The sequence below is a fragment of the Nansenia antarctica genome (genome assembly GCF_963989245.1).
Source record: "Nansenia antarctica genome assembly, chromosome: 1".
NCBI classification, from domain to species: domain Eukaryota; kingdom Metazoa; phylum Chordata; class Actinopteri; order Argentiniformes; family Microstomatidae; genus Nansenia; species Nansenia antarctica.
The window spans coordinates 19,515,662-19,540,661 of record NC_137674.1 but is presented as its reverse complement, the minus strand read 5'-3'; the positions used below and the strand labels follow the sequence as shown (position 1 = coordinate 19,540,661).

At 44.3% G+C, this 25,000-nt stretch overlaps 3 protein-coding genes across 3 annotated transcripts in view; 2 read left to right on the top strand and 1 right to left on the bottom strand.

Annotated features, from left to right (window-relative positions):
- Positions 1 to 10,452, top strand: part of LOC308161668 (L-threonine ammonia-lyase) — a gene marked incomplete at both ends in the record, with an annotated part of 15,919 nt that extends 5,467 nt beyond the window's left edge. The window contains 6 exons of the mRNA XM_080535712.1: positions 223 to 322; positions 7,492 to 7,567; positions 8,056 to 8,181; positions 8,638 to 8,805; positions 9,934 to 9,991; positions 10,354 to 10,452. Of these exons, the coding sequence (XP_080391838.1) occupies positions 223 to 322; positions 7,492 to 7,567; positions 8,056 to 8,181; positions 8,638 to 8,805; positions 9,934 to 9,991; positions 10,354 to 10,452 (627 nt within the window). The remainder of the gene's footprint in view (positions 1 to 222; positions 323 to 7,491; positions 7,568 to 8,055; positions 8,182 to 8,637; positions 8,806 to 9,933; positions 9,992 to 10,353) is intronic.
- A 3,154-nt stretch (positions 10,453 to 13,606) lies between these two features.
- On the bottom strand, positions 13,607 to 20,385 carry tmem254 (transmembrane protein 254). Its single transcript, XM_080537106.1, has 4 exons — positions 20,257 to 20,385; positions 16,432 to 16,535; positions 15,169 to 15,228; positions 13,607 to 14,636 (listed from the first exon to the last, which is right to left on the bottom strand). The coding sequence occupies exons 1-4, from the start codon at positions 20,341 to 20,343 to the stop codon at positions 14,516 to 14,518; spliced, it is 372 nt and encodes a 123-aa protein (XP_080393232.1). The 5' UTR covers positions 20,344 to 20,385; the 3' UTR covers positions 13,607 to 14,515.
- Positions 20,386 to 21,985: 1,600 nt separating this feature from the next.
- mxtx1 (mix-type homeobox gene 1) lies at positions 21,986 to 23,776 on the top strand (the record flags this gene model as incomplete). Its single annotated transcript, XM_080537073.1, has 3 exons — positions 21,986 to 22,007; positions 22,305 to 22,480; positions 22,961 to 23,776. 3 exons carry the CDS (start codon positions 21,986 to 21,988, stop codon positions 23,774 to 23,776), a joined length of 1,014 nt encoding a protein of 337 aa, XP_080393199.1.
- Between the last annotated feature and the right edge of the window lie 1,224 nt (positions 23,777 to 25,000).

Below are 25,000 nucleotides of genomic sequence, written 5' to 3'. Positions count from 1 at the left end.
ATCTGATCCATTAGGTGTTTATTAATGCCTGTGTGGTGTTATTTTTTAAATGTTGAAATTTTTGAGTTAGTAATTAATAAAATACAAAGGTTCCATCTCACAAAACATAATGGAATGTAAAAACTTGACGCTCAATATCTCTGAACTACCCTAAACGGAGATAGAACCTTATCATTCTAAGCTCACGAAGCAGTGGGGTACATTTTGGGTTCTCTTTGACAGGGAGTTGAACCAGAAGAATTCCCCATGCTCCTCCAGTCCCTCAGGATAGATAGCCCGGTCAAAGAAATGGACGCCACAGCCAACAGGAAGCTCTACGGAGGTACGGTGTGTCGTGGATACGTTTCATTTTGCTCTCATAATGTGGCCTTCTCCCTACTTTTTGTTTATTGCACAATGTCATTATGAACTGAATGGCCTAAACAACACAGGAAGCATAGTGCTGTACTTTACGATTAGGGTTAGCAACCAGGGAGACAGTGAAGTGACATGGCAGCCCTCCACAGTGTGTGACATGGCAGCCCTCCACAGTGTGTGACATGGCAGCCCTCCACAGTGTGTGACATGACAGCCCTCCACAGTGTGTGACATGGCAGCCCTCCACAGTGTGTGACATGGCAGCCCTCCACAGTGTGTGACATGACAGCCCTCCACAGTGTGTGACATGACAGCCCTCCACAGTGTGTGACATGGCAGCCCTCCACAGTGTATGACATGACAGCCCTCCACAGTGTGTGACATGACAGCCCTCCACAGCGTATGACATGACAGCCCTCCACAGTGTGTGACATGACAGCCCTCCACAGCGTATGACATGACAGCCCTCCACAGTGTGTGACATGACAGCCCTACACAGTGTGTGACATGGCAGCCCTACACAGTGTGTGACATGGCAGCCCTCCACAGTGTATGACATGACAGCCCTCCACAGTGTGTGACATGACAGCCCTCCACAGTGTGTGACATGGCAGCCCTCCACAGTGTGTGACATGACAGCCCTCCACAGTGTGTGACATGACAGCCCTCCACAGTGTGTGACATGGCAGCCCTCCACAGTGTGTGTGACATGGCAGCCCTCCACAGTGTATGACATGACAGCCCTCCACAGTGTGTGACATGACAGCCCTCCACAGTGTGTGACATGGCAGCCCTCCACAGTGTGTGACATGACAGCCCTCCACAGTGTATGACATGGCAGCCCTCCACAGTGTGTGTGACATGGCAGCCCTCCACAGTGTGTGACATGGCAGCCCTCCACAGTGTGTGACATGGCAGCCCTCCACAGTGTGTGACATGGCAGCCCTCCACAGTGTATGACATGGAAGGGACATCAGGTTACATGTGCTACAGCTTTCTCTCTGCCCAGATCAGGCTGATAGGGCTTTCACACCGCCCAGGAACCGTTCCCGTTCGCGTCCTCCGAACCTTGGTTCTGTCTGGTGAACCTTGGTGCTGTCTGGAGAACGTTGGTGCTGTCTGGTGAACCTTGGTGCTGTCTGGTGAACCTTGGTGCTGTCTGGTGAACCTTGGTGCTGTCTGGTGAACCAGCCCGCGTTCATACCAGTGTAACCGGAACCATCCGCGTCATCACCGCTGGGTGACGCAGGGGCGGGATAAACAAAAATGTCACAACTAGATGGCAGCTACTTCACTGGAAATTAGGATAATATCTTCCACTACAGTATCTGAAATAAACACTATTTTCTATGAAACATTGTGCAGTTCAAAGTACTTAAATGCAGCATTAAAAAATACAGCAAGATAATAATAATAATAATAATAATAATAATACATTTTATTTGTAATGCACTTTACATAAAGAAATCTCAAAGTGCTAAAGATAAAAATGACAAGAATATATAGAGAGAGAATAAATAGATAAACATTTAACAAGATAATAGACAATGAATAAAAAGATATAGTCTCTCAGAGAGATAAACCTCTGCACCTTGTATAAGTATCCTATGATACAGGATTAAGGTCGCAGATTATCACAGGTAGTGGCTGCACGTATGAATATTTGAAGACGTCAGCTCCGAACTTGATAATTTGTTATTATTACTGCTTCTGTATTTAGCCGCTATTCTTCCCGATACAGCGTGTGTGTCAGATTCAAATACACAGAATACTAAACTTTGTAACCAGGAGACTGAGACTTATCAAATCATTAAGAGTATTTATTTCCTCGCCAGATCCGGATATGGCTGGGGCACACACGGGGAGCGGCATATTGGGCGGCCGCTCCCGAGGGCGGTATAGGAGTATTTCCGGACAAGGATCCGTCGCGCAACAGCTCCCCCGGGGTGCCGGAATAACGGTGCTGGGCTCGAGGAGCCAGTCAGCTAGTCTGCCTGGCGGCCTCCTCTGGGACTGCCGGCCACGGGGTCGTGCGGCGGATCCTTCGCAATAGGCAGGGGATAATTGGATGCTAGGTTGGGTTCAATTGGCTACCAAATTGGGTGAAAAAGGGATAAAATCTGAAGAAAAAAAAAGAAAGGAAAAAATAAAGAGTATTTATTTCAATTCTTGCAAGAAGGAGTGATTGTCCGGCCAACAAAAATGGGCTTCTCAGTACAATGGCTCAACTGGGGCAGTCCCAGTTGACCATATTTATAGGTTTACAACATCAGTGGGCGGTTTGTCCTGGGGTTGGCCATGGTAGGTTCAACAGTTGGTCAAAGTAGACATAACTGTCCCAGAGTGAGAAAGAACAGCGCTGCTTCTCCTCCGAAGCCCTCTGCTTATCAGTAGTCGTAAAACCTTTGTTTATCACATGAGAGTATCCTGCTCTGCATTCTGGTCATTCACACAGTTTTCAGTATTCACACAGTTTTCAGTAAACATTGTCACATTGTTATTGTATTAAAGACATTTTTTTCCCACAGTGTGAGATTGCCGGTACGGCATCTGTGTTCAACCACTATTCTTCCCGATACGGCGTGTGAGATTGCAGTGTAAAATGGCACATTTGCAAACACATTTAGTCTATATTTACAGTGAATTCACAGCTCTTGGATTATGAACCATTCAGCATGTTTCAGCCTAAACTCATAACTGCTGCAGATTAGATAATAGATAAAAATACATAGATAGAAGTGTTAGTGTTTTAATCATAACTGCATAAGGTTTTTAGCTTAGTTGTAAATGCCAATGGAGACATAGTAGTTTCTGTCCTGCAGGTAGGATCTAAACCAGACTGTCAGAGCATCAACTGACTGTGGGTGTCATCCAGGGGAGGTGGATGGGTGTTGTAGATAGTATCCTGCTGCATTGGGGTTGGAGGATGGGTGTGGTTGCTGAGGCTAGCATCATAAGGAGTGTGGGAACAGGTGTTGTAGAATAGAGAGTTGGCTGAGATGGAGTAGCTCTTGGGGTGAGCTCCGTGCCTCTCTTCACCATTTCCTCCATCTCATTTGAGAGTCTCATGAACAGGGTGATGGGGGAGGGGAAAGAAAAAAGTGACTCAGTGGATGAGTGTCTGAGGGAGTTAGGAGTAGAGTGGTCTGGGGGGCTGGGGGCAGTGTGGGGGAGAGAACGGGGGGGGGCACCATCGCTGTAGTGGAGGGTTAACGAGTTGGCCAACGATTTGTCTCGCCCTGGCGAGCATCTGCGGTAATGAGGAGAGGAGTGGTTTTGACGTCTTTTCGTTTTTTGTGTTTAAAAAAAAAATCCAAAGCGAGTTAAGATTACGAATTACAAATTAGGGGGCCTTACTCAAGGGCGTGGTAGTGGTGGTGTTTCAGCTAGGATTTGAACTCAACAAACCTTCCGATCACCAGGCCAACTCATTATCCACTAGACCACCACTACCACTTCTGTGTTGAGGCGCAGGACTGTGGGGAGACTGAGATCATCTGCAGTGCGCAGGTCAGCCAGCTGTGATGAGTTTGGAGGGTCCTTTACTGTAGGCTGTGATGAGTTTGGAGGGTCCTTTACTCTAGGCTGTGATGAGTCGCAGGGCCGTGAGGAGACCGGGAGGTTATCCACTGTGATCAATTTAGTTGACTATGATGAGTCTGAAAGGTCCTCCGCTGTAGGCCGTTCAATTGGCTCAAGAGTATGGAGGGATGGGGGAGTTTATGGGGTTGAAGAGTATGTTGTTTGTTAGATTGTATTCTCCCAATCTGTTTAAGTGGAGGCCTCTTTTGAATAGGTCTCTCTGCCTCCAGAACCATGTTCCAGTCATCCCTTTGAGTTTGCACTCTCCTGAGAGCCAAGTGTTTAAGCCTAGAAGCCGGCTAAACTAGAAGTCCACTGTTGGCAGAGGTCCACCGATGAATGTTTCAATCTTAAGCTTGCCATGTCTATTGAAAAGTTCTATAAAATCACGTCTCAAGTCTAGTGAGCCCAGTTTACGGGGATCATTTGAGCTCACATGTAATATGAGTCACTTTGCATCTGGATGTTCAGACAGTGTATTTACCAAATCATTTGTCTCCAAATCACATGTCTGAAACCATTGCATTAGGAAGACAGTGGATATGTAATTGTTTACCTCTCATGTTCCTGATCGCCGAGTTTCCAATCAACAAAGTATCTTTTGGAGGTGAAGATGGGATCTGTTGTGGCTCTGTGCCAGGACATACTTGTTCTGTGTGTTTTGACTGGCGCCTCTGACTCGTACCTGGGGGGGTTGTGAAGTCATGCGATCCCGCTGCTCTCAGGCCCTGTCTACTGCTAATGAGGATTTGAGTTTGCTGCGTTTCGGTGGCTTTGGTCTGTGCTCCAGCTTGTAGAATGATTTATCTGTCCAATGAATTTTGGAGCTGCTGGCTGTCTTGTTAGTTTTGGAAAGTGTGAATTATATTCCCAAGTCCTCTAAAGTTAGCTCGCGTAGGTGGAGTCGAGCTTTTTCTAGACCCAGCAGTGTAGCGATTCTCCAGGACAGCAAGTCTTCTGCGAAGGCTATCCTCCAATAAATCGAGTCTCTGTGAAAGATCCACACAGCTTGGACATAGTAACCAGACGATTTAGCAGGATCCATCCGGATCAGCGTCTCCGTGTGGGCCTGGGCGACTGCAGCCCAGTAGGTAAAACTATTTGCAGAGAGGAATCACTGTTCACTGTTATGGCGCTTTTCCATTGACCAGACCGGTACGGCTCGGCACGGCACGCATTTGAAAAGTACGGTATGGAACGGGTAGGATACGTTCTCCATTATACACAACAGACCAGGAACGAGCGGCGACAGTAGGAGGAGTTAAGTGTCATAAGAGCACTTCACTTCAATAAGTGCCGCTATACAGCTCAACGGGGAAAAGCTAGAGAATTAAAGACAGGAAAGCAGTGCGGGGGGGGGGGGGGGGAGAGCAAGAAGCACGTCTATCGTCCTTGTATCCATCTATGAGTGGGCATGGGACTTGCGTACACACTCTTTTATGCATCCGAATCTTGGTGTGTGTAAACATTCTTGCTTATGTACACAAGCTTTTTACGCCAGTTCTAAACAAAGCTTTATACATGAGGCCCCAGACCCGAGACCGGATGTACTTGATGCAAAGGCACCGGCACTAAACCCCTGTCAACACCCTGTAACATTGCATGCGACCCACAGCGCATTTCATTTGACCAGGGCAGAGCATCGGTGAGGATCAGGGACTGAGCAGCACCAGTGTCCCCTCAGGGTTTGGACTGTCCGTTGGTCTTTGGGGTTGCCTGTCAAAGACCCTTTAAACATGAACGGGTCACAGCTAGGGTCGGAGGTAACAGGAACACAGCTAGTAGGCCTAAGAGGCATTTCTTCCACTAAATGAGACAATGTTTTTTTATCAACCCAACACCTTTTGGAGGTGCAGAGGACTAAACAGGTTTCTGCTTGTGTTTTAGCCTAAACAGTCAGAAATGACATGCCCAGTCTGCTGACAGTAAAAACACTTGCGCTCTTCCTTTGGGAGACCTTGAGAGACTAGTGAGCGGCTAGAATGAGGAGTAGGTAACACTGGCCGACTCTCGGCACGGGAAAATGTACAAACTCCTCTGCCAGCACAGCTGCCTGTGACAATAATGTCACCGTTTGCTCATTCAAATACAGTATGTCACAATGTATTGCTTAACACTGCACCAAACCACTGCAACAATTTGCAGGTGTCATGGTGTCAATTTATGTTACGTGCCCTGGCCCAAGTCTAGGGGATAGGTGAGGCACGTAAACATAGGACGCACGCAGACAGTGGAAAACAATGACAAGGGGAACAGTGTAATGATGATTGATTGTATCAAGAATAAGGAGAGAAAGGGGGGCAACTGTGCCCTAAGAAAGAACCAACAATTAGGTAGTCCCTGAGCTAAGACTAACCTATACCTAAGAATACCGCTAGACACAGTCTAGTGCCAACACTCTAAGCTAACTGAAAACACAAGAAATGTCACCTGCCCCCAACTAACTAGTGTATATGTTACGGTACATGTGGGAATATGGTACATGTGGGAAAACTAGGGTTAAGGTTAGGTGCTACGTTGACTTGGTACATGCTGGCATGTCTAACCCTAACCCTAATCCTAACCCTAACCCTAACCCTACCCCTAACCCTAACCCTAACCGTAGCACCCTAGCACCTAACCCTAACCCTAGTTTTCCCACATGTACCATATTCCCACATGTACCGTAACATATATACAAGAGTAACCTATGTCCATTAATGTAATTAATTTGCTGCTCTTACCACTTCTCTCCTGTACCTGGAATGAAAGATGGATTATGAAGGAATAAGGTCTGAACAGAGAATTGTCACAATGAATTTACACACACACACAGGAGGGACAGACAGAAACCAAAGGATCTCATGAGGGGAGGAAGTGCAGGGTTTAAATATGTCTGGGCCGTCCTCTGATGGGCTATGGAGGTGGTGGGGGATGAGGTGCAGCTGAACCAAACTGAACCAAACTGAACCAAACTGAGCCATACTGAACCAAACTGAACCAAACTGAACCAAACTGAACCAAACTCAACCAGACTGAACCAAACTGAACCAAACTGAGCCAAACTGAACCAAACTGAACCAAACTGAACCAAACTGAACCAAACTGAACCAAACTGAACCAAACTGAACCAAACTGAACCAAACTGAACCAAACTGAACCAAACTCAACCATACTGAACCAAACTGAACCAAACTGAACCAAACTGAACCAAACTGAGCCAAACTGAGCCAAACTGAACCAAACTGAGCCAAACTGAACCAAACTGAACCAAACTGAACCAAACTGAGCCATACTGAACCAAACTGAACAAAACTGAACCAAACTGATTGCCAGAATGCCTGAGAAAGATGGAGATAGGTAGAGGGACGGGAACACAACAGAACACAAGATACCAAAACATTCGTAACACTACATTTCTGTGGGCAGTCACTTAGCTAACTTGTCTTGGCTACTTTTAATGAAGTGCAGCACCTTGTTCTCCCCGTTGTTTACCCCAAGTTGGTGGGCCAGACGAATTGCACCTTTTCCAGACTCTGATGTTTAACGCCTGTCCTCTCTATCTATCTCCAGACCTGGTGGAGCATTCACTGGGGACCCACACCTTCCAGCTGGCTAAGAAACTAGTGGACAAAGTCGTTTCTGTCAGGTACTGCATCTATGGTGAAGGGAAGGGTAACTCACCACATCTTACAGGCATCTAATAGTCGTAGTAATGCAAGTTACATTTGGGATAAGACCATTTAGCTTGTTACATTAAAAGACATCCTAGAACATGACATAGACAAAAGTATACAACATATAGTGCTGTGCATGCATATCTGCAGTGCATGAGTTGAGTTCAGTACAGAAGCCTGCGGGTCAACCCACTATGGCTATTAGGAGTTGCCTTTCTGGATATGGCCAAGGACATAATGATGTTGTTAGGCTATCCCAATGCCTCTGAATGTCCCCATCACTACCAAAGCAAAGTAAACATACTGAAGACAATAGCAAAAGAACAATCGAGAATCTGTTAGTTATACCTCGCCCGTCAACCCAGAGGATAACCTCAACGAGCATAATACGGCACATCAGGAAGTGAAATGACGTGGACTCCCTCGCCTCTCTCTCTGTCTCTCCCACTCCGGTCCACAGAGAAGAGGACTCCCTGGTGGCCATGCTGAGGTTCCAGGAGTTTGAGCGCTCCACAGTCGACACCGAGGCGGCCATGGGACTGGCAGCCATCTTGGCTGGGCGACTCCCTGAGTTAAAGGGCAAAAGGTGGGTCAGACACATCCAGGATAATGTTAACCTGAATGTTGTGTTAGAAGGATTGACGTTTACAGTATAAGATGACTTTATCCATCCCTTGTGGATGTTAGTTCAGAGCTATGGGGGCATTCTATATAGCCTAATGCTTGTTTATTTATTTTATTTTATTTAACTCCCGTCATTTATATATATATATATTTATTTATTTTTATTTATCTATTTATTTATTTATTTATTTTATTTGTATTATTATTATTATTATTATTATTTTCTATTGGCAATAGGTGTTTGGTTGATGGGTGGGGGGGTGGGTGGATACATAGGGAAAAAATAGAAGGACCTTCATTCCTTATTTGTGTACCCATAAGTGTTGTACTGTGTTCTACTTCCTTCTAATAAAATATTGTAAAAAAATAAAAAAAATAAAAAGGGTTGACGTCACCCCGATGAACTGTCTGTCTGCAGGGTGGCAGTGGTGGTCAGCAGTGCTAACATGGAGCTGGACCTGGTCAGACAGTGTGTTGAACGGGCCCTTGTCCTGGACGACCGTGTCAGCAAGTTCACGGTACAGGTGGGGGACTGGCCGGGTGAGATGGCCAAGCTCCTGGACATGTTGGCCCGAGAGGATGTCAGGTGAGTCCAGCGCCCAGAGAGGGGAAGCCCACATTGACACATATTATTCAGAGATCTCAAATCAAGTAAAACTTTATTTTGAAACTGGCAAATGTCATACACAGATTCAATACAATGTCCTTTACAGTAAGCATAAGGCCTAGGCCTATGCATTACATCTAATTACATCATCTGTGGGGCGGCTGTGGCGCAGGAGGTAGAGCCACCGTCTATTGATCGCAAGGTTCGGTGGTTCGAGCCCTGGCTGGCCACATGTCAAAGTGTCCTTGGGCAAGACACTGAACCCCAAATTGCTCCCAATGAGTGGGCCTGCGCCTTGCATGGTAGCTTGCCTCCATTGGTGTGTGAATGGGTGAATGAGAGGCCGTTTTAAAGCGCTTTGGAATAAGGCGCTATATAAGTCAGTCCATTTACCATCTAGAGCTTAAGATAGATATGCCAGGCCAGAGGCTCAGTGGAGAATATTATACGCTTTGCCCTGAAATAAACACACAGAGACAAGCACAGCAAGTGTTGGTATGCTTGTGACATCATCATGTGTTGCTGACACTTCAAAAGGCAATTTAAAGATCAGCGGAGCAGTGCTGTGAAAGTGTTCTGCGTCATACAGTACCAAGAGTGTGGGTGTGTGTATCAAACGAAACTGCTATAGTCTCTCTTGCAAGACCCATCGGGCTCTGCTCTGCTCGGCTCCACTATATGGCAAAACCAGTGTGTTGCAGGTTGTAGCTGTTGTCGATAGCTGTTGGCCCACAGAACTAGACGTTTAAGAACACAAAGTGTATCATTATACAATCAGACTAGGCCGCCCATAACCATAACGTTAGTACCATTAGAGCTTATCAACGACATCAGTGCTGGTATCTGTGCTATTGCTAACCATCTGACGGCGATATGTATATTGGCAGGCAACGCTCCCCTAGCACAGTAATACTACTGTGTCCGATCTGCACCCACATCCAATCCGGAACCAGAATATGCCACAGCAAAGGCTTTAGCTGGCACGACTGTCAGGACAGCTCCTCTGACCCAAAGAGGGATGCAAAATGATTGTACTCCTCTATTTTCCCTGTCCACTTATTCTAGCTGTCTCTCGCACTTTTTTTTATGTTTTTCTTTCTCTCTCAGGTTGTTGGACGTTTGCAACCGGAGACACGGTGACAGAGCTGACCTCTTCAAGACCCAGGTACAGTCCAGCCAAACGTCCGACTCCCGAAACCCTCTCCCGAGCCAATCAAAGTAGTTTGGAATACATTCTAAGCACAGTACACCAGTGTTATTCCTATGTAATCTATGAAACGTGACACAGATTCTCTTATAGTATAATAGAGCCTTTGATACTGTATACTGTTGAGATCTCCTTTAACTCCGGTAATGGCCAATATTGAAGTTAAGTTCTAGAAGCGGGAAGTCAGTTGGTAGAGGTAGAATGTTCGATGTATGTTCAAAATAAAGATGTAGAGTGTATATATATACATGTATATAGCTTCACCACAGTGTGTGGATGTGAAGATGATGTGAGCCTGTGGGGGGTTATATGACTGACAGGTGGAGTGTGTGGTGGAGACCAGGGACAAGTCACAGAGCACTCAGCTCCGCCGGACGCTGTCGGAGCGCTACCCCACACTCTGCTGGCTGGACCGGTGACCAGGAGGCCTGTTAATCACCTCACTTTCACTCTGAACACACACATACACCCTCTTTTTCTCTTACACCCACACCCACACCCCCCCCCCCCACACACACACACACATACATACACCCTCTTTTTCTCTTACACACACACCCACACCCCCCCCCCCCCACACACACACACACATACACCCTCTTTTTCTCTTACACCCACACCCACCCCCCCCCCCCCCCCCCCCCCCCCACACACACACACACACACACACATACATACATACATACACACACACACACACACACACACACACACACACAGTTGTATTAGTAAAATAAAAATACATTTAACTCACTTACCATAATGAACTCTTTGCTGCAAAAAAGACACATTATGGCTACTGAATACCAGCAGCCCAACAAAGAAAAGCCTTGGGAATGTGATCAGTAAAGCTGATCAGTAAAGCTTCCACCAGACAGACTTAACTACTGGAATACCTGCTACTGCATACGCTCCTGTACAGAGGAGGATAAACTGTAAACTGTAAACATAAGGAGCCAGGGAGTTATTATAACACTTTGACTGTGACAATCAGGATTGATGCTTATCATAATCACAATAATACAGTCACACACATAACCACATACGCATGGTTTGACCATGGTTAGTAGCAATTGTTTTGTTGTGGTTTCTTACAAGCTGCTAGACACTGTAGTAGGCCTACTGTTCCATTGAGATTAAACACACACACACACACACACACACAGGAAATATATGTTTCAATGCAGATTGTTTTTGAACTGTTGTATATATTTCTATATTTATAATATATTGACTAAAGTGGTAGTGGGGATAATGACAAATAAATGGAAAATAAAATCTGGATGTATTTTATTGGAATTCCATCATCGTCATTCATTCATAGCTGTGTTATTGCATCTAATATTATACTATACTGTGGGAAACACGCAGTGGGTCAAAGGTTCATCTAAGATCATCCACTTACTCCCGAGAGAGAGAGAGAGAGAGAGAGAGAGAGAGAGAGAGAGAGAGAGAGAGAGAGAGAGAGAGAGAGAGAGAGAGAGAGAGAGAGAGAGAGAGAGAGAGAGAGAGAGAGAGAGAGACAGAGAGAGACGGCTTGAAACGAAAGTTGTTACCTCATCGTTCAGAAGACGACTGTTGGTGAAATCCCAGATTAGCGAGCAGAGACAGGGCCAGAGGAGAGACGTGCTGATTAAGACGGGCTAATCACCTAAGTACGTTAGCAGAGGACACTCTTACCCCCACTGTGCTACTTTGGCCATCCGTCCGTCCGTATTGCAAAACAGCCTGCATCGCTGGGACTAGCCGCTTTCATCTACTGCAGCCAAGACAGACAGACAGACAGACAGACACAGACAGACACAGACAGACACAGACAGACACAGACAGACAGACAGACACAGACACAGACAGACAGACAGACAGACAGACACATCAAGTACTTTGAACTTATATCAAATATTGAGACTTCACTGTGATGCGTCGTACAGGATCAAGGGCATTATGGGCTGTGGCGCAGGGGGTAGAGCCGGCGTCTAATGGTCGGCAGATCGGCGGTTCGAACCCCGGTTGGCCACGTGTCGAGGTGTCCTTGGGCAAGACACTGAACACCAAATTGCTCCCAATGAGCGGGGCCGGCGCCTTGCATGGTAGCTTGCCGCCATTGGTGTGTGAATGTGTGTGTGAACGGGTGAATGAGAAGCCGTTGTAAAGCGTCTTTGGAATAAGGAGCTATATATATACTGACTTGTATATATATAAGTCAGTCTGTTTATGTGACTTGCCACAACTGGCTTCTCTGTCTAAAAGATGGACATCAACATTAAAACAGTGACAGCTTCACTGAGCTCTATTGGGCTGATATGATAGCAAAAGGATGGTGATATCTACAGTGAATATCGGGCTGGTGTAGCCCCAGCCCACATTATTCTTTGTGAATGTGTGAGATGGCTGACCTACAAACATCTCTGCATGCTCTCTCAAAGTGTTCAGGGTCGGGTCAGGCTCAGAATGGCTCTAGCCTCTCAGCTGTCTGGGGCACAGCAGCACTGACCCGCCACACCCACGATGCACCTGGGTGACATCCAACACCTCTGGCATGGACAGACAGCATGTTTCACCTAACCACTAGTGGTAACACTTTACATTAAGGTCACGTTTGTAAAGGTTTTATGATTAGTTAATAAATCACTTATACAGGGATGCAAACTGGTGATGGCCCAAAAATGTGACATATTTTTTTTTGCCTGACAACAAAGAACATTTATGAAAATTGTTGACCTATTTTAAAACGATTGAATTAAGTCATAACCGCTTTTTATAACACTAGCCCCCGCCGTAACGCTCCTCCCACCCGCAACGACTTCGGGTACTAGTTCTCTCTTTTTTCACCATAGTTGTGTTTGCATCCCTGATAGAAAAGCTGTTCAAAAGAATCTTCCCTTAAAAAGCTAACGCTATTGAATACAAATATATAGTGGAGGTTAAAATAAGAATATGACTTGGCCTGAAAAGAAATTCAGTCAGGAGATTTATTTTTGCTTTAATCCCTGCTTACTTACTGTAGGGAGGGAATGGCCCTGCAGGACCATAACAATATGGTCCATAGCCTGAAATGAGATGTCAGGAGACTGGTGTTATCGAAGCAGTATGAAGACAAGACTCACCCTCATATGAACCATTCACACAAGCACACATGCATGCACACAGACACAAGCACAGACAAACAGACACACATACAGACACATACACACACACAGACACAAGCCTGGAGGATCACCAAAGATATAACCAGTTTATTATTCAATTCTAAACCATTTACAAAGTTATAACTCGTTGACTCATTCGAGCTACAGTCAGCAGGATAAATAAAAGACAATATGACATGAAGGTAGTGTTCTTATTCTTCTGAGGGCCCTGCCATCGGGTCAGTGCAGCTCTTATTCTTCTGAGGGCCCTGCCATCGGGTCAGTCTTCTGAGGGCCCTGCCATCGGGTCAGTGCAGCTCTTATTCTTCTGAGGGCCCTGCCATCGGGTCAGTGCAGCTCTTAATACTAAAGAGTTCACGCACACAAGGAGGAGTTATGACGGACAGAAGATGGAACAAAGAGACACACTGGTTTGTTTATCAGTACATCTTTATTTCTCACACTTTATTCTCCATAATCCATATGAATTATATAATAATAATAATTATATATAATATCATATTTGTAGATTCATTTCAAGCACTTCATTCTTAAATGTGGACTAATCTAGAGAAACTTAAGGCCATTTGTCTAAGTCTCAATTGGAACATGGTAAGGCAATGAAAACAATGATTACAATGGATAATAATATTACCAAGAAATGTTTTACTAATCTCGTTTTAAAGATTATGGTGATCATAGCAAGTGGTTTCTACCGTGCCTCCAAGCCCTTCGAAGGACGTTTTTTTAAAATGATTTTCTTGAAATCATCTACATGTACATTTCAAGAAAATCATTTAAAAAAAACTTTTGATTTTTCCCCATGATTTCTCTTACGAATCCTGTCATAATACCTGTGTAAAAAGTACAATATATCATATACCATAATATGCGTCACAGCAGAGCATTAATTTGGGAGGAATGAAGTAAGGAAGTGCGTGGAGCTTCGTATTGTAAGCTTTGTATTGTAAGACTTCTCTGACACCTTGTAAACTCTCGATCAATGTAAAACATATTCTAAAATCACTCTCAAAGCTGCTGCTGTTTGATCAGAAGGCCTCTCAAGCTTGTAATGTTGATGATCCACTCAGATTGACACCTTTATTAGTAGCCCACCTGTAGGCCCTTACATTTTTAACGTTTCAATGTATTTCTAGGCCTCTCTAAGCCCAGTATAGACAGCTCATGGAATCACATAACAACCGTGGTCCCAGATTACAGGTTACAGGTCATAGGTCACAGTAAGGCCACTCAGTTTTAGCTGAGTGAGGGACTTGTGGGGTCTGCCCGCACCTCACGCTGTTGCATCATGGGAGAGACCACGGGTTGTGTGTGTGGAGTCTTCCTGTGGGCGTCAGTGCTGCTTGGGCAGGTCAGGTTTGTACTTGAGGAGCAGGCCGAGGGAGGCGAAGCCGAACAGAACCGTCTGGAAGAACCAGAGGCAGCGTGCCACGGCGCTGTCTATCCCCTTATCACTGCAAACACAACACACCGTGACATTAGAATTATAAGGTTCTATCTCCATTTTTGTCATTTTTTTTTTTTTTTTTTACATAATCTGATCCATTAGGTGTTTATTAATGCCTGTGTGGTGTTATTTTTAAAATGTTGATTTTTTTTGTTTGTTAGTAATTAATAAAATACAAAGGTTCCATCTCTCAAAACATAATGGAATGTAAAAACTTTGACGCTCAATATCTCTGAACTACCCTAAACGGAGATGGAACCTTATCATTCTAAGCTCACACGACACACCTTCACTTTCCATACAAGTGATGCAGTAGAAGGACCTAAACGGCAGCGTCAAACAGCATAGATGAAGAGATGACACATACATGGCAGACACAGTGGCCCCTTCTGGCCAAACCCAGACATTATCTAGGATAATGCACTCTTCCATATTCGATTCCATACAAGTTCTTTGACTTCGGGGGCACCACGTTCTGGGATGCCTGAAGCCAGAGCAGACGTATAGCGCCCCCTAGCGGACACACGTGTTCATCTTACCTGCAGACCTTCATGGCGACTAAAGCTTCACCTAGGTGGATGAGCCAGGCTGCCCAGTATCTGCAACACAAAGCAATAGAACCACCATGTAAGACTCCACATTATGATTAGTCTGTTTTATAGGTTGAGTTGCCCATTTCTGTTACATGTAGCCTACAGTAAGTTGCACACATAATTCAACAACACAATGTCCGCAACATTGGAGCTCTCACATTTTTTACAAAATCTATAGAGATCCATAAACAGACAAGAAACAGCAAGGGTGTATGAATATAGAATCAAACAACATATTGTGTGATGACCAAACAGGGTTGTGACGTTGTCGTTGACGCTTGCATCTATAGCAATGTGAAACCAGTAAGACAGACTTCTTTCAATATTTTTGGAATAACGGTGGTCTGTATCTGGCACCCTTGTGTAGTAGAAGTAGTGAAGAGTAGCCTAACCCGAACCCATAGGCCATCTACCACTGTAGGATTCAAAAGTGGTTACAAGGGGGACTGATTAATTAATACAAGTTATGTATCCTTCCAAAAGTATTCAGACCGCTTAACTTTTTCCACATTTTGTTGTTATACTCAATTTAAAATTGATTAAATTAAAAGAACAGCAGTTTGTAACGACAACCTGATCCACACAGTGTGTAATTGATTCCTATGCAAATCAGAGACCCTATTAAAAAGATCCAAAGTTCAAAAATTCCACTAAAAGTTCCACTAAAAATGTGGTTTAGCTTTGTCATTTGTGGTCAGTGTGGATGGCAAATTACTTTTTAATTTAATCCATTTTAAATTGATGCTATACCACAACAAAATGTGGAAAAAGTGAAGGGGTCTGAATACTTTCCAAATGCACTGTATGCTGTACTGGCAAGTTACATTTGGCCGGTATATCTTAGATGCTCGTTAAATAACAGAGTTACTATAGTTACTGTAGCAGCTGTTAACTGTAGATGGTGCCTGTTTCACAGTGCTCCACCAAGTCCAGTGTGGCTCAGCACATTGTGTTAGCAACACTGACTGTACCGGTCCACTGGGACCATTATTATAAATGTTTTCACTATACAGAAAGTAGCTTTGGATAAAACCTCTTCCAAATGGAAGGCATCATTTCAGCTTTTCCTCCAAGTTAACAATTTGATCATGAAATTACATCTTGACTGTACAGACCATTTTGCTTGGCAAAATAGTCTTCCCATGCAACAGAAAGTTGATAGTGGATTATGTGTGTCGGTGGACATGTGACTTAGAGGACGGCACTCACCCTTTGTACATAAGATCACTGTGATTGTCAACCAAGTACTTGGAAAGGGAACCAAGTGGACCCAGATTGTCATAGGGGACTTGTTCTGGCCAAAACACTGCCCACTGAAATAAAAACAGAGAAAGCGTCAGTGAACTGGAATGCACAGCTAACACTTCTGTCTGTTAACCACGTCAGATAATTCCACGGTAAAAGGAACATTGCTGGAACTCGATTTTTCACTTTCAAAAGTATGCCAAAGAATAACCCTTGATAAAAGCAAAGTTAAACAAACTATACAAATCGAAGCACAAAGACTGCAACTAACAAAAAAAACAAAAAACTATGCAGATTAAGAACTGTGCAAATTCAAAGTTTAGTAACAGAATAACCCTAAACTCTCCCTGGGTACTCTTTCATTGGCCTCGGGTTGACCCATCACTATGATGTGTACCTTTCGCTGAAGACCCCAATTCAATCATGCCTGGTACAGGACCAGTGGCGCTCACAAGGACATAGTCCCACATATCACCTATACCTATGATTCTCCTGGGTTCTCTCTACTGGAGTTCTGCAGTTCAGCTCGACATTCTAAATTATGGAAGAATTTGGCAAGCCAAGTTCAACGGTTTTCACCTTGTAGGACCGGGTAACTCTCTGAACTAGCAGGATCATACTGTCACTAGGGGAGTCTCGACTCCCCGACACCGCCTACTGGTGATTTGGATATTCATTATTATTGGACTAATTGCTAATGCCTGTCACCTGTTGTTTGTTTGTATGTGGCTATTTAGGTGTGTCCCTTTTCCCTTGTCAGTCGATCCTTTGTGTTATACGTTTGAACCCTTTGTATTTACTGCCGCTTCACATATCAGATACCTGTGACGTTTATTGAGCCTTGAATTGTTTTCGTTGATTTATACCTTGTACTTACATAGGAGCCTATTTGCTCAACTTTATTTTCCGTGTGCATTGTTATGATTTCAGTTTTGTAGTTAGTAGTTGCAGACGTTGCTGAGCCCTACTGCTCCACTTTATGTTTTTCCCGTTTGAAGTTATATGTTTGAATCTGCGCACCTTTTTTCTCAGTAAAGAGAACCTTTATTTTACATACACTCCGTCTCGTTACTTAACCTACACCGCACCTGGAACCACACACTCGTACACAGAGAACCTTAATAGAAACGTAACACAAACAAGAACATAGCTAGTTTGCATTCTTTGGAGTTGTTTCAACCCCGACTAGCTTGAGGTTAAGTCCTCTATTATTCTAACTTGCTAGGTCCCTTGTGTAGGCTACGTTTCCTTTTCATGAACAGCACAGTGCCTCTACCAGTGGATTGTGGGGGGCCACTGTTGAGGCGTACAATTCTAGGGGATTGCAGCCCCCTTTGGAGATTATGTGCTGCTGCCAGCGAGGCTTCTCATACTTTCCAAAGGTTTTACAGTCTGGATCAAGCACATTTCCCCAACACTCCCCCAACAAACTGTTTGAAAATATCTGTTGTGGTCGTTGAGCTACAGTAAGTGAAGTTCGTACATCCGGTAACAGAATTACTGCATGTGTCCTCATTTCAGGATTTTAATGTCATTCTGTACACTATACAGTATGATATTATTATACATTATCATAATGTACCTAAAATAGGGAAGTGTAGAAATATACAAAACATTTTTTCTTTGTATCAATTTCTCATAGGAACGCCTCATCATGAGGCAGAGAAAAACACCTTTTTAGATGTTTTTTTCTTAGACGCTTTTGCATATGCTTGACCAGAGCAATTTGACGTTCTCTGATGAATTTCACATGTTGGTCCTCATGAGTCTTTTTACACAGAACTGCCCATATGTAGGAGTACATAATCCCACCCATAGAGGTAGATTATCATAATATTCTTATTCTAGTTGTGTGGTCCCACCTGTGGCCCACACAATAACACCTTATATGCACCTCTGACAGGTTTGGCATGCATGACAAAAATGCTATTCAGTCTTATCCGGAGGGCCTCTGGGAATTTGTGGAGGCCATTGTACCCTAACCCACCACTGAATCAGCCATTTTTAGGACTAGTCTAAACTCATTTTTAGCCTCAATCTGACAATGCTAGAGAGGCAGGTCATTCTGTTCCCCAAAAAGCACATAAATGTATGTATGTATCTATGCATGTATGTAGCCTATGTATGCATGTGTGTATGTATTCGGTTGAGTGCAGAGGTTTAATCTCTTTTGATTCATGGGCCGTGGAAACGTGCAGTCCCCCAACCAAGGTTTCCTTCTCAATATCTGGCTCCTCAAATCCAGCTAGAGGCATGGAAGGCCAGTGTGATAGCAGCATCCTCCTGTATGGTGGTCTCAGCCCCATGGACAGATAAGAGTATAGAAATAAATGACCATGCCAAACCACACAGCTTGTCGTTCACTCGCTCTGATACTTGTTCCTCTGGTGGTTTGTCTTCTTTGGTGGGCATAAAGCTTTAATAATGGCATCAGCATTAATGTGCCTTCCAAAAAAAGAATTTTGGCAAGCTTGAATGAATGAATGAATGAATGAATGAATGAATGAATGAATGGTCTTTATTGTCATTGCTATAGTACAGGTACCAAACAACGAAATTTGGGAGGGGTGGCTCCCCTGGTGCTAGGAAAGAAAAAAAAAGTAAAAAAAAACAAGAAGGGAAAGGAGCTGGTTTACATAAATAAAGGCTATGTACACTATCCACTATACTATACTGTACAGATAAGACGACTAGGGTTGTCATATTGCACATAGTGTTATTGCACATTCATTTAAAGTGTCGCAGTTTGCAGGCTTGAAATGTACACATTTGTGCCTCAGCACTACACCTGATTTTTTCAAGCTTGACGCCTGTCAAAGGGCAGGGACAACCAACCAACGAACAATCCTTGAAATAAGTATTTTATTACAAACTTGGCGGGCTACTTTTTATTTCGACAAATAAAAAAATGACAAAGCCTTCGACTCTATTTGCCCACAGCACAGGATTGCTTAGAGGAGGCTGCTGTCAGGCTAGGTGAACCCATAGCCAATGGAAGTTGGGGACATTCCAGCCACATTGCACCTTCACACTGTCCATAGGTGGCTGATAACATCTAAACAAACAAGTTGATGACCTTCAACCTGATAACCATTGCAATAGCAAACTTTGCCCTGAATAAAAAATAAATAAATATAGATAGATAGATGGCAGCTACTAGATTGTAATCAAGTGCAATACTGAAACACAACTGTGAACATTTCAAACCTGCAAACTGCGACACTTTAAATGAATGTGCAATAACACTATGTGCAATATGACAACCCTAGGGTACATAAGGTTCAGAGATAGGAAATGTTAGAATAGGTATAGCATAGCATAGAGTACAGCACAGTGTTTTATTTGTATAGTATAGTGGATAGTGTACATAGCCTTTATTTATGTAAACCAGCTCCTTTCCCTTCTTGTTTTTAGTATTTTTTTCCTAGCACCAGGGGAGCCCCCCTCCCAAATGTCGTTGTATGGTACCTGTACTATATCAATGACAATAAAGACCATTCATTCATTCATTCATAGATATATACATACGACTTTGTGTATGCTATTCTACTTACTGAATCCTAGCTAAAAGACCCAAATGATGGAAAGTGGATAATAACCAACAAAGCGTGTGCCAGCCCCGATACAGTGCAGAATATTGACGACATTAATTATCAGGCTAAACAACAAGGCGCCGGAATGTGTTTGAGGTGACACGTTGATGTTTTCATGACGGTGGCACACAGTTTAAATAAACCTACACATGTATTTCTGCATACAGGCTGCTAATCCTTCAGGGCAATAACTTACTGTGAAGTATCCCATCGAAAGTGTCACTGTAATCATCCAAAAAAGACTGGATCTTCTAAAATAGTCGCACCCATCACTTTTGGCCATGGTTTCTCAGCGTGTCCCTCTCTCAAATCGGTCCGTGTAATAACGAGGCGAAAGCAACGTACCGGTGTAATACCACCTGCCTACTCGACGCATATTACCATGTCAACACATGAGTTGGGATATTGATTAGTTAAAAGAAGAATGATATATCCCTTTGCATGAATCTTTTGAAATTATTTTTGTTGTTATTGTTATTTTTGGTTCTGTTCAAAGATACATTATTACGGCTCAGTGCAACGTGAAAATTATATTAATTAATCATTAATTAATGATAATACTCTATAGTAAGTTTTAGATTAATATGTTATTACCTCTATAGTAAGCTGGTCAGAGGGCCTTAGGTGTTTTTAATCTTGTTAACATCTTTCCATCTGCTTGGCTATAATGAAACAATACTGTTTGCTATGCTAAATATCCATTAGTTGAGTGGCCCATTGGTGACACCAGTTGTTTTTACCCACTCAGTGGCTGATCATTGTGTTATATGCAAGCTTGTGTGATAATAGGCACAATCAATTCTCTTGGGGGAGGGGGGGTATATAAGAAGGCTATATAAGAAATACATGACATGTCGAAATTGTGATGTTTTTAAAAACTGCAATGCTTTTTGAAGCATTATGAGGAGAGAATATATAAGGTGCAGAATGCAAGTGCAAATTGTATTTCATCTATTAGGGTTGGCAATGCAGCTGCAAGTGCCAAAGGCCTTTATGCATGAAGTGATAGGATTTGGACGCGTTGTTGTTGCTCTCATGTGCCAGGCCCCCAAATCAGTGGGACTCCCAGGAGCCGTCCCAACGTGTGGAGACACTAATCCTCATAGCAATCCAGATAAGGAATGACAAGATGAGGAATGCTGCTCTTTAGGGTACACTATGATATAAACTGTCCTGCAGTTAGTTAGCATTGTTGCTACCGCATGTGGTTTAGATTCTTGTTTGTGTATGTTTTTAGCGTCCTAATATGTATTTCTTACTGCATGTGTTTTTGGGGAGAGAGGATAATTGGAGTCATTGGGGTGAAAGTTCACTATCCCTTCCTGGTTTGGTCCAGGCCAGGACATGTTAAGTCTCTGATGAGCTTTCTACCCGCCATTAGTGGCCACTCCTCCTGGCCTCCCACTGGAACGGGCCCGTTCTGCCTGAATGGCAGAGGAGGCTGCAGCTGATAACAGTTCTATTAATCACTAAACGCCACACTCCACCTAGCTGTTCTGTCTTGTAGAACTATTTTGCATTTGAAAAGAAAACCTGAAGTTGTGAAATCAACCATTCATTAATGGAACTTGGCTTTTCACTGTGAGTTAATACTTTATTTTTGTTGGGGGGTGAAGAGGGGCAGTTGGTCAGATGACCTCTCTGGTTATCTTAACCTCAGCACCTCAATGACATCACACATCCCCAACGAAGACTTACCTCCTCCCTAACCTTCAACAAAAAGATCACACTGCACAATCAGCACTTGGGGAGGGGTACTGGGAGGAGGTTCAGGGGGGGGGTCCTGGGTGTCATGGAGACAATATAAAAGGTGTCCCATTACCTTGGGGAGACAAACTTCTAGAAAGCCTTAGGGAGCCTCTACACCAACACTGAACACCGCCACAGCCTCCTCATCCAAAAGGGACCACTAACCAAACAGCACGATGTGGAAGGACACCAGCTTTGGTAAGGAGAGATCACCGGTTCACATTGCATATTATGGTTTTATTATGATATTGTAATCAGTGAGGCTTCATACCAAGTCCAAGTGGATTTATATTAACAATCACCAATAGGTCTCAATATTCCTATGCATTGCAATTGTGTTCTTGCTTTATTTGTGGCTTTTTTCAATTTACGCTTTGTTTTGATTCTGTGGGTCTGGGAACTACTTCACGGTTTTATCGTGGTATTGTAATGCTTCAGGGCCCCTGCAGCATCTGTTAACACCTCCACCTCCTACACCTCCTCTGCTCCACTCAGAGGTCCCCAGAAAGGTAGCCGTCTCTGGAGCCGCATCCAACCGGAGGAAGAGGACCAGCTTCTCTAAGGAGCATGTGGAGCTCCTGCGTAGCACCTTTGAGACGGCCCCGTACCCTGGCATCAGCCTGAGGGAGAGTCTGTCCCAGACCTCAGGCCTGCCAGAGTCTCGCATCCAGGTACGCTATGCAGCAGCGCACACACGCACACACCCATGCGCACACACACACATGCACGCACACACACACACACACACACACATTTGTATCTACAGTATCCGTACAGTATCACACCTTAGTGCAGTGGGGGTAGATAACGAAGGCTCTGTTTAAATGTAGCCTTTGTAGAGCTGCTGATACTAGAATCTGTGTTTCTGTTTATCTTTTTATCACTAAGATGATGTAAGCGTTTTTTTTATCAGCGGTTTCGTTTGGATTGACTGTAGAACGTACAACACTTAACGCAAACAGAGTAGACAACAACGAGATAAACCCCGATCTCACTATATTCCACAGGCGCTTGTGGGTGTGCTTGGAAAATGATTAACATGGTTTCACAAAGCAGAGAACCCTATCTCTGCGCTATCTGTCATCTGAGTTAACTCCGAGTCTCTGAATGTGTACTATGTTATAACACAGAGTCCTTGTTTCCTCCCTCAGGTGTGGTTTCAGAACAGGAGGGCTCGGACTCTGAAGGGTAAGAGAGCTAAAAGGGACCGGTGGCAGTCAGACAGCCCAGCCCAGGACTCACTCCCCCAGAGCCAGCCTGGCCTGGCTCCCCTGCCCTCCGTCAGCCTGCCACCTGCCTACCCTGCCCAGGTGAAGGAGGAGATGGAGGAGGACTGCTTCTATAGGCACTGTCCTCCGTACTACACTGCACCTAAGGACACGGCTGCCCACTACACCACCCTGGTCGGGCTCGGTCAGGGCAGGATGTCGGACCCCAGCACCAACCCACCGTTCCTGAAAAGCCCTGGTCATCATCAGATGGTTCCAGGCTCCTGGTCCCAGGCGGCGCAGCAGGTGTCTCCTGTGCAGTCTCTGTGGAGCCCCTCCCCTCTGGAGGTGAGGAACTACAGTTCCAGCCAAGCGTTCATCTACCCAGCCTCAACCGAGCAGCAGCAGCAGCCGCCCCTTTATGTACCCTGTGGCTTCCAGACCGCCTGTGGTGGTAGCCCCCTGTCCCAAACCTGTGCTCCAGAGACCCCAGCGACCCCAGCGATCCTAGCCAGCCCTCACTGCTGGGAGGTGGGGCAGGAGAACACCCCTCCAACCGAGGCCCAGTGTGCCCAGCTGGACGGAGCCTGGAGCACAGTGACCCCAGAGTTGTGTGGGATGTCCAGCCAGCGGGGGTACCAGGGGCAGTCCCTGCACCACGCTTCCCTGCCCGAGCTCCCCACCCTGTCCCTGCATGAGATCTTGGGGGAACTGGGGGGTTGGTGGGAGGCAGATAGACCAGACAGCCACACCGCTTAGGACGAAGTGTTGTTCATGTTTGAAAGTAAGATAATGGGCATACCTAAAGGGTATTTCAAATCTCAAGACCGTGTTAAATTCATCTATTTATTTTATTTATTATTATTTAAAAATATATATATTATTATTATTTGTATTTATTCATTTAGAATGTTCTGTGTATTGTAATTAAATGGTTGTGTTCTATCTTCTTTGTCTTCTTTTATTATTGTTGTAAATATATTTTCATTGCAGTATGATTTGCTTTGAGTGGATAACTAATACCTTGGAAGCAATGTTCACCTTCAAACACCACGTCCGTTCACTCCACTCTTCCACCTCCTCTGGCCGACTGGCGCCCAGTCACAACTTTTCACTGTTCTGGCTCCCCGCTGGTGGACAGCAGAATCACTCCCTATCTTCCCTCGTAGACTGAAGACCCATCTCCTGAGGCATCCACTTCCCCTCTACCCCCTGTACTATTTCTACGGTTAATTAAAAAATAATATATACATTTTTTTTTTAAATCTTCCCAGGCATACTTTTTCCTGCTATGACTGAGTTACCTAGGAGGAACTGATGTGTGCTGGTTCCTACAGTTGGGTGGGTTGCTTATACAATATTCATATCGTATACTTTTGGATTTAGCCTTCGGAAGCCTTGCTTTGCATTCCATTGCCGACCGAGAATCAACTTGACTAGAATTTTGTCGTCGACAGCGTTATGTTTTATAGCAATCTTTAATGCAGTCAAATTTGCTTTTGGTTTTGAGACAGTTGGCAATGTAGCACAGGAGGTTCTAACTCATCACTGGTGCGCTCAGTAGATGATGAAAAATAATCTTACAGTGAAAACAAAACAACATATTAAGAGCTGGCTCTTATTCATATTATCCATTGGGACTTTGAGTGACCCCTCCATACCCAGGCAGTCACAGGCCACTTGGTTTAGGGTTAGCCTTCATATTGGTTCAGTTATACTGGCCTACGGTCCCAACTGGTGATTCATGGGAGCATATCTTTGAATGCTTATCTTTTGCTCTTTGTTTTAAATGAGCAAACTTTTAAAAATTAGTTTTCATAGGAGGATGTGGCATTTATTGAACTGGTGATTCTCAGATTGTCTCTTTTTATGACGCACTAATTGTCTCACTTTTAAGTAGACCTACATCTTTGTTTTCATTTGTAAAGTCTTCATTTGCTTTCATTAAAGGTCACATTTTCTGACCTAGTTTCCAGCGTCACT

Coding starts and splice junctions, on each gene's coding strand:
- tmem254 (XM_080537106.1), bottom strand. CDS start 20,343: ATGGCCAAAAGTGATGGGTGCGACTATTTTAGAAGATCCAGTCTTTTT. Junction 16,536..20,256: donor TTTCGATGGGATACTTCACA/GTAAGTTATTGC, acceptor TTTTTATTTCAG/TGGGCAGTGTTTTGGCCAGA. Junction 14,637..15,168: donor GTCGCCATGAAGGTCTGCAG/GTAAGATGAACA, acceptor TTGTGTTTGCAG/TGATAAGGGGATAGACAGCG.